This window comes from Bos indicus x Bos taurus, chromosome 20 (assembly GCF_003369695.1).
Source record: "Bos indicus x Bos taurus breed Angus x Brahman F1 hybrid chromosome 20, Bos_hybrid_MaternalHap_v2.0, whole genome shotgun sequence".
In the NCBI taxonomy this organism is placed as follows: Eukaryota; Metazoa; Chordata; class Mammalia; order Artiodactyla; family Bovidae; genus Bos; species Bos indicus x Bos taurus.
Genome location: NC_040095.1, coordinates 53,573,466 through 53,590,058, shown reverse-complemented (window position 1 = coordinate 53,590,058; position 16,593 = coordinate 53,573,466). Strand labels below are relative to the sequence as shown.

General features: G+C 36.2%; 1 protein-coding gene across 7 annotated transcripts in view; it reads right to left on the bottom strand.

Moving 5' to 3' along the window:
• The window catches only part of CDH18 (cadherin 18), a 1,278,678-nt gene that overhangs the window by 86,337 nt on the left and 1,175,748 nt on the right, over nt 1-16,593 (bottom strand). For all 7 annotated transcript variants that reach the window (XM_027520189.1, XM_027520190.1, XM_027520194.1 and 4 more), the window contains 2 exons: nt 14,869-15,122; nt 335-471 (listed from right to left, as the gene is read on the bottom strand). In XM_027520189.1, the coding sequence (XP_027375990.1) occupies nt 335-471; nt 14,869-15,122 (391 nt within the window). The remainder of the gene's footprint in view (nt 1-334; nt 472-14,868; nt 15,123-16,593) is intronic.

Here is a 16,593-nt window from a genome sequence, read left to right as displayed (position 1 = left end):
TCAATAAAGTCATTCAAGTAAAATGTTAAATTTTCTTTTCTTCTCTTTATTTTCCTAACTGCTTCACTGTATATGAAGCATTCTTCTACTTAAGTAAGGCATAAGCACAGGAGAAAACAAGTCTCACAATTAAGAAGAGAATTAGATATTTTGACTAAGTGATACAGACTAAGCACTCTGTGATATCAATTTTCTACCACTATGCAGAGATTATAGTAAAGGAAAAGATATAAGATTTACTAATCATGAAAGCCCTGCTCTGGAGAAAATCTCAGCATAAATCTTCATGTTTAAGTGACATCTTTTCTATGGTACATAAAATAAAGAAGTTTACCATTTTCTGAAGCAGCAACTGTGATGTTGTACCATGGAGTTTCTTCTCTATCAAGAACCTTGGTAGTCTTAATGGTTCCAGTGTTGGCATCAATGTTAAAAAATCTATCATCTTCAGCATTGTAGTCAATGAAGTATCTAAAGGAAAAAACAAGACAAAACAAGGATAAATCTTTTACCTGGTGCTATGATAAAGAAAACTGAACCAAGGGGGGTATTAAATCTATTATACTCAAATATTGAAATATGAATTTTTACTTTCTGTATATGGCCCTCCATTTTGCCTGTCCATTTTATATTTGCATAGACTAATATTAATTATTTTCCTGTCTGTCCTTACTTAATATTCAATTTAATTACTAATTCAAAAAGTTAAAAAGTAAAACTTTAAACTCCATGAGTAGAATAGGAGGTAGTAGACGGCAAAACTGCAGTAATTAATAAGGGAAAGATTTAAAAAAGAAAAAAAAAAAAACCCTGTCTCTGTGAAGTTCATAGTACATTGGAAAAAAAAATGAACCTTTAATAAAACTTCTAATTGCTGTATGTACTTTTTTTTTTTTTTTTAGGATAACATGTCGGGGATTAATTTATCTTATAATTTCATCATAGCTGAAGTTTGAAGATATATACAAAATAAAAACCAAAACATTTTGATTAATAACCATCATGTCCACATCACCTAGCACCTTTTTTTAGTCAAATAATGATAAAATAAATAAACAGGAAGTAGGTTGCATTACCAGCCACAAATCTTCTTCCCTCACTAATTCATGTAATTTTGCAGGGTTCTCTTCCCTTAGGTTTGGCCTCCAGCTAACTTGGGCAATAGAATGAGTTGAAAGTGATGGTGTCCTATTCCACAGCTGGGTCTAGGTTTCCTCTTACGCTCTGCCACTGCCATAAGAAGAACATGCCAGGACTAGTCTACTGGTCCCCAGAAGAAAGGTGAACCCCACAGGCAGAGCTGTCAGGTTCCCTCCTAGAGCAGAGCTACCTAATAAATGAGCAGCTGCAGGATTGAATGTCCTGGAGGTAGCACAGTTGGCAAACAGAAGCCAGCCAAGTTCAGCCAATCCTCAGTTAACTCACAGATACATACAATGTGGTTATCCATGACATTTTTCTATAGCATTGAATTTGGAGGTTTTACATTATTCAGCAATATTTAATTAACATAAATACGAATACAAAATATAGTCAACAATCATCATATGTTCTCGAAATGTTCCAAACTATTCCTAAATAGATTTAAGGAGAGAATGCTTTCTTCTCCTTAAACCTCTAATACATCTTCCCTCTCATATCCATGTTAGCTTAAGTGACATTTCATCAACACCTGAAGAGAAAAAAGATGAACTACTATGTGAAAAGTACAAGGGGAAAAAGACTTGGATATAACAGACTAAAGTCAAAGATCAAAATGAAGAAAAAGCTTGACTTGGTTGAAAAACAAATAGATGCTTTAATGTAACTGGCAGAATGGAAGTGGATGGCTAGGGCATTAGGACAAGCAAGCCCTGTAGCATATGAAAGGCGTTGTCTTTAATTTTTTTTTTTTTAATGAAAGAAATGGGAAAACATTCCAAACAAAGGACATAGATTTATTTAGATTCTGGAAAAATTATAGTGGTTACTTTGAATCAGACTGTGGAATATTTTAACAAAATTCAGAAAAGAAATGATGTCATCATGGACAAATGTGAAAAAATAGAAGGAAATGGAACAATACATGAAATAGTACTATAAGCTGGCTACAAACTATACAGCTTTCTGTTGGAGTGGTATCAGTATAAGGAAGAAATTACAAATGACTCAATTTTTGTGTTGTTTCTTTGTATTTGACCCAGCATGTAATTGATAAGCCTGTTCATAGCACGGGATAAAGAGTTAGGAGAAAAAATTCCCGTTGGGAAAAAAAGAGTGGGAGAAATCAATGATTTTGCAATGTTATGTCTGAGATGCCAAAAAATAAATGTGGAATAAAAACTAGAAAATTAGAAATGGTTGTAGAGTTCAAATATGCTTTCTAAATAAACAGAAAATACAAACTTGAGTTAGTTAGATCAGTCTAAATGTAAGGTAATGGGAACAATCTCATCTGGGAGAGAATTGTAAGGAAAACAGGAAGTAAAAGACTGAGCAGTAAAATTCCCAGTCTTTTGAGTCTAAGGAGTCCAGTCTCTGAATAGGAGAAGGTGTCAGAGAAAGGAGAACAGCCCTGGAGAGAAGGAAAACTGGGAGAGTAAGGATGTACTCTTAGATAGGAGGGTTCTAAGTGGACAGAAGAGCTGTCTACTTCTATCAAGAAGTTAAATTGGAATATAAAGGCTGAACTGGATTTGGCAGGATGGACATCCCTGGTTAACTTGAAAAGAGTAATTTCAATAAAATATGAAAGCATGGAAGTTTTACTGTGGTGGATTCAAAAGTCTATTGAATGTAAATCCATGGAGCCCATGAGTCTTCACAGTTTATTGGATACCATTACCTGAAGTGAAGATATAAAAAATGGTGTCTTATGTCATCAGAGAAGAGGGTTCAAAAAATTAATATTTTATGATACAGGAAATATTAAGTACTGTCTTTGCTGAAAAGAATGACAATTTGTAACGAGGGGAATATCTAAAAAGATGAAATTCATGAGAAGGTGAACAGACTGGGTTCCAGGCCACAAATATAGGGATTTCTATTGAAAGAAACAGAGAAACTCCTTCCATTTTAACATGAAGAAAATATCAAAAGATAGGCAATTGTGGTAATGGAAATATTACAAAATTTGTCATACTTTCTAGAACAGAGTATAATTGAAATACAACCCATGCCTAGCACAGGCATACTCTTTTAACAGGGTACCTAAAACGTATTTCTAAGGTATAAACATCATAAAAACCTATGGACATAAATGCATAAACATGGTAGAAGACAGTACCACAGAGACCCAGGCTATAGAACATCCCAAGAAATCTAGGAGCTCACTAAATGAAAATAACATCAGAAAATAACAGAATAAATCACTTGGAACTGTATGATCAAGACAAGGAATTGGCCATTTTGGGCATTGGTGGTTCTAATAGAAATTCTGTTACTTAAAGGAAATTCAACATGCAAAATCATTTAAACATGAAAATATAAAGGTATAAAAGAAATCTGATTGAAAGAAACATTAGATCCAGACTCCATAGAAAAGTGGTTAAGAGAGATATCACTGGGTTTTCCCAAAGCATTAGGCCATGGCATGTTGACACTGATTTACCTTCTTTTGACTTAAGATTATATCACAAAAATATCTTCTCATAATATCCTTCCCCAGAGGCCTGATATCAAGGATGAATGAGGATGAAGGCTGAATTGCTAAGGAGATGTGAGCAATCTTGTCACATGAAAAGAATAACATCCTTAAAATGTAATCAGTTGGCAATCTGGTTATTACATCATCCAAAGTAACCTGTCTTCAAGAAATTTTCCATTTTGGTTTACTTTAAGAACAACAGCTACTGGATTTGAAAGTTGGACCTGAAATTGAAAGTATTATTCAACCTCAACGTTTCCTGCAGCAACTATCAGCAAAGTTCAGATTGCATTGTTATCAATACACCTCTATGAAATATAGCAGGACAAGCCCCATTTTAGAAATGTGATCACTTTAAAACTGTCAGTCTGGAAGAAAATGTGTTTTCTTCTGCTTATAAGGTGAATTAAGACTCTGAAAATATGTAGTTCCTTTATCAGAACAATCTCCTCTCTTTTAGGCTCTTTACACAGAGCTTACTAAAAATAAGTACTAGAAATAGTGGCTAAACACTTTTAGGATAAATACATTTTTATCTGAAATTTAAAAAAAAATAGCTTACCTACGCTTAAATGGTAGGTATAATACGAGGCATGAATCCAGACTTATGGTATTTACTTCTTGATTTTCTATGTGACCTAATTCTCTTGGAAATCTACAACATACAGGCTAGACCTCAGACAGGTGCTTGGAGCCAAAGAATCTTATTCATGGGGTTGCAGTTGAATTTTGACTCAAGTAGAGCTAAATAGTTCTGCTTAACTACCCTTATGTTTCTACCCAGCCATAGTGATAAAAAGGCAGAAAAGGGAAAACAGAAATGTGACAGAAAAGAACTATGCAAAATTATTTTGGAGTGTTATAAGTGGAATCATTCAATGTTAATCATTTAAAATTATGAAGTGACTCAGATGTGATTGAGTGACTAACACTTTCACTTTCATAAAACCTGAGGGATTAGAATTTTGAGATTTTTTTTGCTTCCCTGATAGCCCAGTTGGTAAAGAATCTGCCTGCATTGCAGGAGACCCTGGTGTGATTCCTTGGAAGGGAAGATTATCTGGAGAAGTGATAGCTACCCATTCCAGTATTCTTGGGGTTCCCTTGTATCTCAGCTGATAAAGAATCCACCTGCAATATGGGAGACCTGGGTTCGATCCCTGGGTTGGGAAGATAGGGAAAGGTTACCCACTCCAGTATTCTGGCCTGGAGAATTCCAAGGCCCATGGGGTTACAAAGAGTCAGACACAACTGAGTGACTTTCACTTTCACCTTACACAGTGTTACACTAGAAGTAAGAACTTACTTTAAAACAAAATATTCTTGGGTAAGGAATGAGTATTGATTCAGTAGTGTCATCAAATAAATTAATGAGAGAATGCTTAAGAGATAGATTAGAGGTGGTTGGTGGGGAAAATTCAACTCCCAGTGCATTTCTGCATAGGTTGGTTCTTGAAGATAAATAGAGTTGAGAAAAATGACAAGGGGACTTACCCAAAACAAATTTCCCAGTTTTCAGATATAGTGGTGGTTTAGTCATTCAGTCATGTCCCAATCTTGTGACCCCATGTACTGTAGCCCGCCAGGCTCTTTTGTCCCATAGTATTTTCCAGGCAAGAATACTGGAGTAGTTGCCATTTCCTTATCCAGGGGATCTTCCTGACCCAGGGATCAAATCCACATCTCCTGTGGCACATTCTTGACCACTAGGGCCACCTGGGAGGCCCATTTTCAGATATCAAAGAGGTACATCTACAGTCTTTTCCTCAGTGGTTAACAATCTGTAGATTCTGGCCTCGATTCGTACACAATGTAAATATGAATTTTATGGAAATTTGTTTCTAAAATGGATCTAGCATATGTGTTAAAATGGCACTGAGTAGTGCTAAGAGAATGAATAAGCTTCCCAGGTGGCTCAGTGGTCACAAATCTGCTTGTCAGTACCTACCAATGTCAGAGACACAGATTCCTAATACTACCCTTTATACATATTCTCCAATTATGCTTGAAATTTGTCAGAATAATTTCAGAATAGACTTTATTTTTCACAGCCTGTGCTTAGTTTACACCTCTCTTTCATTGAGGGATATCTAAACACTGTCAAAAATGGCAAATGTACACTTTTTACAGTATTTTATTTAGCTTATAGTTCTGGAACTAATTGTAAAATGTAATACAAGTATGGTTTTTTTTTTAATCAGTCACTTTTTTTAGACTTCAGTTTGAATTTAAGAAAAATGCAGTTTGTGGTACGTCTAGCTGACACTTTGGGCAAATCCACAGGTATACGTAGCAAAAACAGCATGGCTGTTCATTTGGGAGTTAGTTAGGGAGGAAATGTTTAGGCAGTTTCAAGGGCTACTCTGATATGATGACTGCATGCTGCTGCTGCTGCTAAGTCGCTTCAGTCGTGTCCGACTCTGTGCGACCCCCTAGATGGCAGCCCGCCAGGCTCCACCGTCCCTGGGATTCTCCAGGCAAGAACACTGGAGTGGGTTGCCATTTCTTTCTCCAATGCATGAAAGTGAAAAGTGAAAGTGAAGTCGCTCAGTCATGTCCGACTCTTAGCGACCTATGAACTGCAGCCTACCAGGTTCCTCCGTCCATGTGATTTTCCAGGCAAGAGTACTGGAGTGGGGTGCATTGCATGTGTGTGTGCTAAGTCACTTCAGTCCTGCTGACTTTTTGCAACACTGTGGACTGTAGCCCTCCAGGCTCCTCTGCCAAGGGAATTCTCCAGGCAAGAATAATCGAGTGGGTTACAATTCCTCCTTCAGGGGATCTTCCCGACCCAGGGATTGAACCTGTGTTTCTTTTGTCTCCTGCGTTGGCAGGAGAGTTCTTTACCATTAGCGCCATCCTGGAAGCTTGATATGATTGTATATGTGTGCTTAGTCACTCAGTCATGTCCAACTCTTGCGATGCCATAGACTGTAGTCTCCTAGGCTCCTCTGTCCATAGGATTCTCCAGGCAAGAATACTGGAGTAGGTTGCCATTTCCTTCTCCAAATCATATTATAACTCAACCACCACTATAAGTTCACTGTATCCTTCATGAACTAGGTATCAGGATCATCTCTATGCTAAGTGCTACTTAGGAAGTTATATGATCAATGATCAACTGGATGTTGCCTCTGAGGGATTGGTGATCCCCTGGCTATAGACCAGAGGAAGTGCAATTAAGTTTGTGCTATCTCAGATTTGTTCAGTAGTTCCTTAGAGTGCTTTAACTGTTCAATTCCATATTCAATCCATGTCTAATTTCATGTTGGCTGAGAAATGGGTTCGTTTAACACTTGCAAAGTTGTATGTGTTTATAAACCTAGGTTATCATTTTTATTCCTACAACTACTCTCTGTTCTGCCATTCAATATATGCACCTTCATATTTCTAGTAAACATATTTTAATGTGATGAGCAAAGTGGAAAGAAAGTACATTGCATTGACATATGATAAAGTTTTATTCTTAAAAGTAGAATTTCTGGGCAAACAAATAGGCAAACAAGTTTTGGCCATAGGTAGCAGTCAATCTCAATAATGATTGCCTTTGTTCAAGAATTTTCTTCAACAGAAGCTACTTGAAACAAATTACCGAGTTCATCATTTGGTGCTCAATTTCCATTTGACTATATAGGCATAGATTCAAAATAATTATTAATCATGTTAAAGTACATTAGAAAAGTTATTTTTCACTTCAATAACAAAATTTCAGTCCTCAGAGGCACTTATTATCTTTATTACAGTCTATCCATTTCACCATAAAAATTAATTTAAAACTTGTGTAATGGAAATCTATTTTTACAGTGATGTATTTGAAGAAACATTAGCTGGATAAAATAATAGAAGATGCCTTTCCATTGTCATACTTCTGATACTTGTACATACAGAATGTGAGTGGTGACGCTAATATACTTGAGATCTTCCCTCCCAAACAGCTGTTTTCATAAATTTTACTGACCATGATCAATAGATGGGATAAAGTGTAATCAATATACACCCTGTAGGATATTACAGCAGCTTGGCCTCATCTTTAATTTAACAAAAGGTCACACATCTGCAGTATAGCTCAGATTCCCTTAGCTCACTTTGGGGATGCAATTTATTCCACAAGTCACGCATCCAGAAAATAATCTTTCCAAAAGAAAAAAAATAGAACATAAGGATCATTTGTCACTTGATAATGTACTGTGCTTAATAAAATGGGCAGCACATATAGCACATAGATATTTTAGAAAGCTTTTTAACTTCCTGTACTGAAACCTTGATCCAACAAAACAACAGCACCTAGAAATCTCTGCACAAAAAATAAGTTTCCATCTGTTATTTATGCCCTTAAGTAACTAAGATTTTAAAAATTCCAGTAATCTTGAGTTCTGGAAATGCTCTGGCACCATTTTAAGCATTGTCTTCTTTCTTTGTAAAATTCACATGAAAGCTATTTCAATGTTTTAGTCTCCAGTCAGTAGACTAATAGACATCACTAAGCAAGGATTTTGGAGAAGGCAATGGCAACCCACTCCAGTACTCTTGCCTGGAAAATCCCATGGACAGAGGAACCTGGTAGGCTGCAGTCCATGTGGTCGCTAAAAGCCGGACACGACTGAGCGACTTCCTTTTCACTTTTCACTTTCATGCATTGGAGAAGGAAATGGCAACCCACTCTAGTGTTCTTGCCTGGAGAATCCCAGGGATGGGGGAGCCTCGTGGGCTGCCGTCTATGGTGTCACACAGAGTCGGACACGACTGAAGCAACTTAGCAAGCAAGGATTTAGGTATTCATTCCAGAGCTAAATTAATTGTACATGCCCAACCGGAACTTAGATTCTCCTTCTGGTGTCAGGACTCTGATCGGGAGTGGTTAACACCACATGCTAAACTCTTTGGTAAATCTGAGCCCCGAATTTAAAAATGTTCAGAGATCTTCTGTGTCTTTATTGAAGCATGGTAGAAGAGACCTCATTTTATCCAGTCTCTATGAGTTGTCAGTTGTGTGACCGGGCGCTGATTTCCCAGCCATATTAGTCTACGATCTCTTCATCTCTATAAGAACAGATTTGTCTTGGACATCTTTAGGTCCCTTTACATTTGCAAATGCCATAGTCATGTCATTTAAGAGTAAAGGTATTGGTCTCTCTAAATGTACCTACTTGGCTATACGTAATGTGTTGAATCACAAAACAGGAGTCAAAGACAAACACTTCCAGTCTTAATGGAAGCATGCTTTCTATCTGCACACAGTTTGCATGAAATATCCTTAATGAGTTATCTCCTTTGTATCAGAAAACTATGACAGCTTTTATGAGGGTATATTAAGAGTTTCTATTAAAGGCTTAATTACAATATTGACTTTCACTAAATTTTTATAAATAGATTTGATCTATAGAATAAAAACTCACTTTAATATGAGTATATTTTGAAACACATTTTCTGAGTATCTTTGCCTTCTTTTCAGAAGTTTGAGTCCTATATTCAAATTTTTTAATCCAATTTTTAGTTTCTTTTTCAAGTTTGCTGTATGACCTTGTCATCATTTTGAAATCCCTCTCTCTCTCTCTTTTGTTAATTTAAAGAGGTATTTCTAACTGACATCTCATCATAAGCTATATGAAAATCTCAGGAATGTGTAAGAAATTAAGTACTCTAATAAGGACGCAGTGAACATCCTTCAAGCATTTGTTCTCTGAGGCTACAATTAAACTCAAAATCAACTAAGTAAACACTCCTAATGCTCTGCAACTATTCTTTTCCTAAAGATATTTTAGACAGATTTTTTTTAATTTGACAGCTATTTCCAAACCTGATCACAATTTTATTTCTTATTTTAGCATATAAATTGGCTATTGTTTCCTAAATAATGTTATGCTAAGCATTTAAAACAGTTACACAAGATATTTAATATTTCCTTCTAATGGCTTAAAGTTATTACACAAAGAAAATATTAAAATATTACCAATAAGTAAATATATAGATAAATTCAGATTATAAATCAGAGTAGAAAAGGGCAGATTTACTCATATAAATTCACACTAAAGCTCTTCACTGGATAAGAATCATTGATTGAGGACTTTAGTAATTTTCTTTATGTTGCAGTAAATCAAGTTATATGTTTTTGATTTTACAATATGGAGAAACTCTAAAATTAAAAAGTTTTTTTCAGGAGATGCTAGAATTAGAAATGGAACTCTTTTCAGCATATCTTTTCTCCAGAGTATGAAACACATCTGAACACAAAACATTCGTTTCCAACTATATGACATTTGACTTCTATAATGCAATTTACACTGTTATTGTTTGAAATACATGAGAAGCAGTTCGGGGCTTTTAAAAAACAAGGGTTTTTTAGTGAAGCAAAATTGAATTTAAATTTTGGATCTGCCACTTTATCACTATGTCAGTTCAGTTCATTTCAGTCACTCAGTCATATCCTACTCTTTGCGACCCCATGAATCGCAGCACGCCAGGCCTCCCTGTCCATCACCAACTCCTGGAGTTCACTCAAACTCACATCCATAGAGTCAGTGATGCCATCCAGCCATCTCATCCTCTGTCGTCCCCTTTTCCTCCTGCTCCCAATCCCTCCCATCATCAGAGTCTTTTCCAATGAGTCAGCTCTTCGCATGAGGTGGCGAAAGTACTGGAGTTTCAGCTTTAGCATCATTCCTTTCAAAGAACACCCAGGGCAATGCCAAAGAATGCTCAAACTACCGCACAATTGCACTCATCTCACATGCTAGTAAAGTAACGCTGAAAATTCTCTAAGCCAGGCTTCAGCAATACGTGAACTGTGAACTTCCAGATGTTCAAGCTGGTTTTAGAAAAGGCAGAGGAACCAGAGATCAAATTGCCAACATCCTCTGGATCACGGAAAAAGCAAGAGAGTTCCAGAAAAACATCTATTTCTGCTTTATTGACTATGCCAAAGCCTTTGACTGTGTGGATCACAATAAACTGTGGAAAATTCTGAAAGAAATGGGAATACCAGACCACCTGACCTGCCTCTTGAGAAACCTATATGCAGGTCAGGAAGCAACAATTTATCACTGTGTAAACTTGGCCAAATTTCCTGTCTGCACCTTGACTATAGAATGGGACTAACAGTGAAGCCTCATTAGGTTTGTTATAAAAATTTGGGGCATGTTATTACAACCCCCTGGCCCACAGATAGCAAGCAATAAATAGTCACATGATGCAGGATCACATTTCCAGAAAGCTCTCTAGCTTCTCTTATGCATCATAGGAGTGCTCATATGTCAGCAGCTACTGAGGAAATTCCTGAATTCCATTTGCAATATACCAGCAAGTGAGCACAGCCTTTTTAAACAAAGGTTTCTTCACTTTTGGTAAATAGCCCAGTTCTGATTTTTATTTTTAAGAGAGTTGATGGTGATATTGCTGCAAATTGCACATCCTTGTTTTGAGATAAAAGAGACAAAAGCGGGACATGGTCTGCTCTTAAAAATCTGAAGAATCTTACTAATAGTTTAGAAAATTGAAAATACAAAAGACAAGTCAGGAAGCTTTTCACAAATGCCTGTAAGGCTAAAACTCCCTTTCATTATCAATGCTACAGACTTGGAGTTAATTGCATTTCAGGGCACAAGGCAAGGTACATCTTTTCAGTGTGCACTTCCTTAATTAGTACAAACATTTGGTCCCTGGGAAAGGTAGAAGAATAAGGATTGCTTTTGTATTTGTTAATGTTTTCTGTTTTTTATTCCCTGTTAGCACCTAGAGGCCCATGTGAATGACACATTTTTATTAAAATCAAGAACAAATATTATGTAAATTATGCCCCCAAACACCAGCTATGCAGTCTGATTATTTTAAGACAGCTTTGGAAGGATTCATTTTAGTTGTCTAACCAAAACAAAGCTGAAAGAAAAATGTACATTCTAATGGATCTGTGCTTCTCAATATCGGCATTTAGAGACATATACCCATCACTTTTGCAGAGCAACAACTGGGCATATGTGTGTAACATACCTGGTGTTCAATTACATGCCCTCAATAATATAGAGCAACTACAGAGGCAAACAGCACTATAAATGGAAGAATTATATAAATAATTTTTGCTAAATAAAATGCATATGTTGAAACATTCATATGAATATGCATATATGCAAAACACATATGCTGGTATGCATTGCCCCAAAATAGTTTTCAACATTTGCCATGAGTATAATTAGCACCCCAATTTTACCACCATACTACCCAGTTTGGTTTATTCTGTGTGAGGGTTTTTTGACCTGAGCACTATTCATATTCTGGACCAGAAAATTCTTTGTTGTGGGGACTCACTTGTGAGTTGTAAGATGTTCAGGACCACCCCTGACCTTTGCCTGCAAATGAGAATAATATTCTTCCCTCAGTTGTGACAACCAAACACTTCATCAGACATTGCCAAATGTCCCCAGGTAGGGGGTACTTTGGGGATTCCCAGGTGGCTCCGTGATAAAGAATCCGCCTGCCAATGCAGGAGACACAGATTCCACCCCTGGGTCAGGAAGATCCCCTGGAGAAGGAAATGGAACAATCTCCAGTATTCTTGCCTGGGAAATCCCATTGGCAGAGAAGCCCAGTGGGCTACAGTCCCTGGGGTTTCAAAGGAACTGGATTCGACATGACTTAGTAACTAAATAACAAAAGCGGGGATTTTGCCCTTGGATGACTACTGTTTTATGTGGAATCAGTGTTTTTTGTTTGTTTGTTTGTTTATTGGGATATATAGAAGCAACACTGAGAGAAAGTCTGTCACTGACCTCAATGTTTCCTTCTTTGGCCTATCTTTTGGGAACATACATTCCTCCCTTCACAGCATTTTGACATTTTAAAAATCCATTATTTATTTTGAAATGTACATTTTCCTATCACTCTGTTTATTAAACTCACTCATGCATCTCTGATTTCTCTTTTCCCCCCACTGACATTGCTGTCAGGATGAATTTCCAAGACATTAGCTTAGTGCAAAGCCTTTGTACAATCTCTCTTGAGCTCCTTTTTACAACCTCATTATTTGCCATTCCCACACAGGCAGCCTAAGCTCCTTGTGTACACAGCAAACTGCAGTTATTTTCCCTATTCTTCACCTGTCTAATCCTTAGCCTGGGTTTTGAACCTCAATTCAGTCTTCCTCAACTCATTCCCTTTAGAAGATATCAGGCACACTTGTTCCTTGCATTTGTATTAGATCTTTATTCTCTCTCTCCACTGGGCTTCAAGCTGCTCTGTGTGTGTGTGTGTGTGTGTGTTTAATTTCTTTATCATGAGGAATATTGTAATATTTGCATATGATATGGTACTTTAGATATCATTTTAAATTCCATGTACCTCCTGCTGCTTTTAACTACAAATATAGAATGTATCATTGATATCAAGCTTTAGTTTTAAAAAGAAAGTCTTACCCATCTTTATCAAATATTTTCACATTAAACTCACAGCATGAAATATTTTTATTCTCAAAATGTGTTGGCTCCTTTAGGTAAATGACCACTGATTTTTAAGTATCCTTTATAATGCTTGGAGAAGGAAATGGGAACCCACTCCAGTAGCTTTGCCTAGAGAATCTGATAGACAGCGGAGCCTGGTGCGCTACAGTCCATGGGGTCGTAAAGAGTCAGGCAAGTGAGTAACACTTCCACACTTTATAATGTTAGCTTTTAATGTAGTTAGTTCTAAAGACACATTTTCCTTATGAAATGCATATGGTCTTCTATGGAATGATGAAGCATAGTGGGTTTTCCTATGGTTGAACAAATAAGCACATCAACTTCTGTTTGTAACACTTAATTAAAGATTAATGTTCACAACTGAGTTCTTTCATTTTGTTTTGTATACTTTGCCTATCCTGCTTCTAGCAATGTTGAGTTCTTGTTCTCAGTGTGACAGAAGGGTTATCAACTAACAGGATGATTTTTCTACATTCACAGATGAAACAGAATTATTAAATACATAACTTTGTGCTCTGAACATTGTTTCTCTCCATGTGTGAGTGTTCTGGTCATTTCTTTTAAACTTAAAAAGAATCATTTTTATATAACAGGAAATTGAAACCCTTTACATAGATTTCATAGATTCTGAGGAGACTATCATACTAGCTTTTGTTAGAATGGATGAGAACTAAAGAGAGTGAGAATATAACCTTGATGGGAAAAAGCAGACCGATTTGTTAAGGATTTCAGACCTTCTAGGGCCTTAGAATTATCCAAGAGTATATATACAAGGTAACTAAAGACTTTTATATATTTACATAGTTCTTTGATTTTTATCATAATTAAGATACAAATCTTGCTGATTATGCAAGGAAAGCTTTAATTATCTCTATGCATGACATGCCACAGTAATGTTAGTGAGCTCTTACTGTGTTAAGTACTTTCTGTCAATGTAATTTACTTCTGTCAACATATTCATGCAACATTATTATTTCTTATTCATTTACCTGATATTGAGATTTAGCGAGGTTAAATGACTGTATAAGATTACACAGCTAGTAAATCAGGTCACCAGAATTCTCACATTGGTTTTCCTGTCATTAGAGGTAAGTCTCTAACCCACCTTAAGTTCCAGAGGTTGGTGATGGGCAGGGAATCCTGGTGTGCTGCAGTCCATGGGGTTGCAGAGAGTCGGGCACGACTGAGCAACTGAACTGAAATGAACTGAACTGAACTGAACCTGCCTTGGACGAGTCAGCATTTATTGAGTGGCTATTAGGTGCAGGCCGCTTGTCTTGGAACTTAGAGCACACTGCTTGATAAACAATCATAATAACTCTGAGAGATATATATTAGTGTACTTCTTTTAGAAATAAGGGTAGATAGTTTCCCAAAGGTTTACCACATTATGACAGAACAAGGACAGACTCAGAGATGAATGCTATTTCCAAACGCTCACCTTTTTTTCACTGTATTTATATTCCCTATTACCAAGGTACCAAAGAGTTTCTAATATGTACTGAAATATTTCTCTATAAATTTTTTCAGTCAATAATGCCCCCATCTATTATCAAATGAAAAAACAATCATCTGTGCGGTCGCCAATATATTCATAAAGATAGCTACATGTCTGCTAAATTTGACAGAAACCCCTCTGTTATTTACTCAGTTAATGAAACAGATGATACTATGATTGAATTGCATTAATGGAAAATAACATGGAAAATAAACATTTTAAATATTACTCATCCATTTAAAATTATTATCAGAGACAATAAAATCTTTATATATCTAAAAGGAGAAAGTATACCATACCTTACTAAGCTATTAGCACTGTCAGGATCTTGGGCCAAAACTGTGCCAACAACAGTCCCGATCTTGGCATTTTCATAGACTTCCATGACATAGGAAGGCATGGAAAATAGTGGTGGTTCATCTACATCCCCAACAATGATCTTCAGCATGGTAGCATCTTTAAAAGGACCCAAGTGAGAAAAGCGAAAATCAAGGTGTGTATTGGCTCCTTCTATGTTGAGGGTATATGACTTCTTTTTCTCATAGTTCAGTGGCTGTGGGGAAAAAATAAGATTTCCAATGTTATGACTCCCATCACTTTTCAAACAAATATTCCCTTTTCCATTTTTGAAACAAACAAACATGGATATGTTTAGGTCAATCTATCCACTCATAAACAAACTATAAAGTTTGTCTTAGCAGTAATATCTAAAGCAGAAATCATGGAAACTCAAGTCTGAAACAACAGTGATTTTTCACAGCCATAAATATGATGATAATTAGGGACAAAAGAGTATTTTCCGCAGTCAAGCTAATATTGCTTTTTGGGGAATCTCTTCAAGCAACTTTTTTCTATCTCCTCTTCGACTTAAATCATTAACTTTTTAAAATACTTGCTGTGTGGATGTTCAGTCTCTCAATTGTGTCCAACTCTTTGTGACCCCATGGGCTGGAACCCACCAGGCTCCTCTGTCCATGGGATTGTCCCAGTAAGAATACTGGAGTGTGTTGCCATTTCCACCTCCAGGGGATCTCCCCAACCCAGTGAGGGAACTCGCATCTTTTGTACCGCAGGTGGATTCTTTGCTCCTGAAGCAATGCGGAAATGTTTTCTACCAATCTGCTAAATTGAAAAGGTACTTTTTTGTTTGTTTGTTTTGTACTTAATCTATCTTGTACCATTGATTTTTATCTATCATCATATTATTTTTACCTTGCTGGTCTTAAACTTGATTTCTTATTTTAAAATCTGACAAATTTTTAAGCTTTCAATTAACATTATCTTGAAATTTTAGCAAAAGGTTTTATACACACTTCTAAAGTTCACTTTTATAGTTTTAATTGTAATTATTTACTTTTTTTTGCTTGTAATACCATTTTGTATATTTATTTTGGTTTTCATTTCCTTTATTATGATATTTTTATCCACTTTGTTTTTTCAATTGTAGTATTCTGCTTGTTTATACCGTTTATCTTTTTAGCTTTGAATCGGCATTAATAGTTTCTCTGTATCTTTCTAGTTATTTTTTCTTACTTTAAAAAATAATCCAGATAATATTTATGTATCTTCTATTAATATATTTATTAGGAGCCATGAATTTGACTTCATATACAATAATGAAGAACTAGGTCAATCTTGGTGTTTTGTCCAAGAGAATATATGTTCTATTATAGGATATAAAATAGTAAACATTCATTTATAGCACTGGACACTTAGGGATATATGACATTGTAGGCATTATGAACAGCAACCTACTCCAGTATTCTTGTCTGGAAAAACCCATGGACACAGATCCTCATGGGCTACAGTTCATGGGGTTGCAAAGAGTAGGACATGACTTAGCAACTAAACATCAACATCAAGTGTTATGAAAATAATAAGGATGCAGACTTAGAAGCAAGAGTGTGTGAGTCAGTAGGTAGTATTTCCAAGAGGAAGTACCTTTATAGGTAATGACTGAAACATTTGAAAGTGTTAAACATGAGGGACATAACAGGTTCTGTGATCCAAAATGTGCTTAGTTA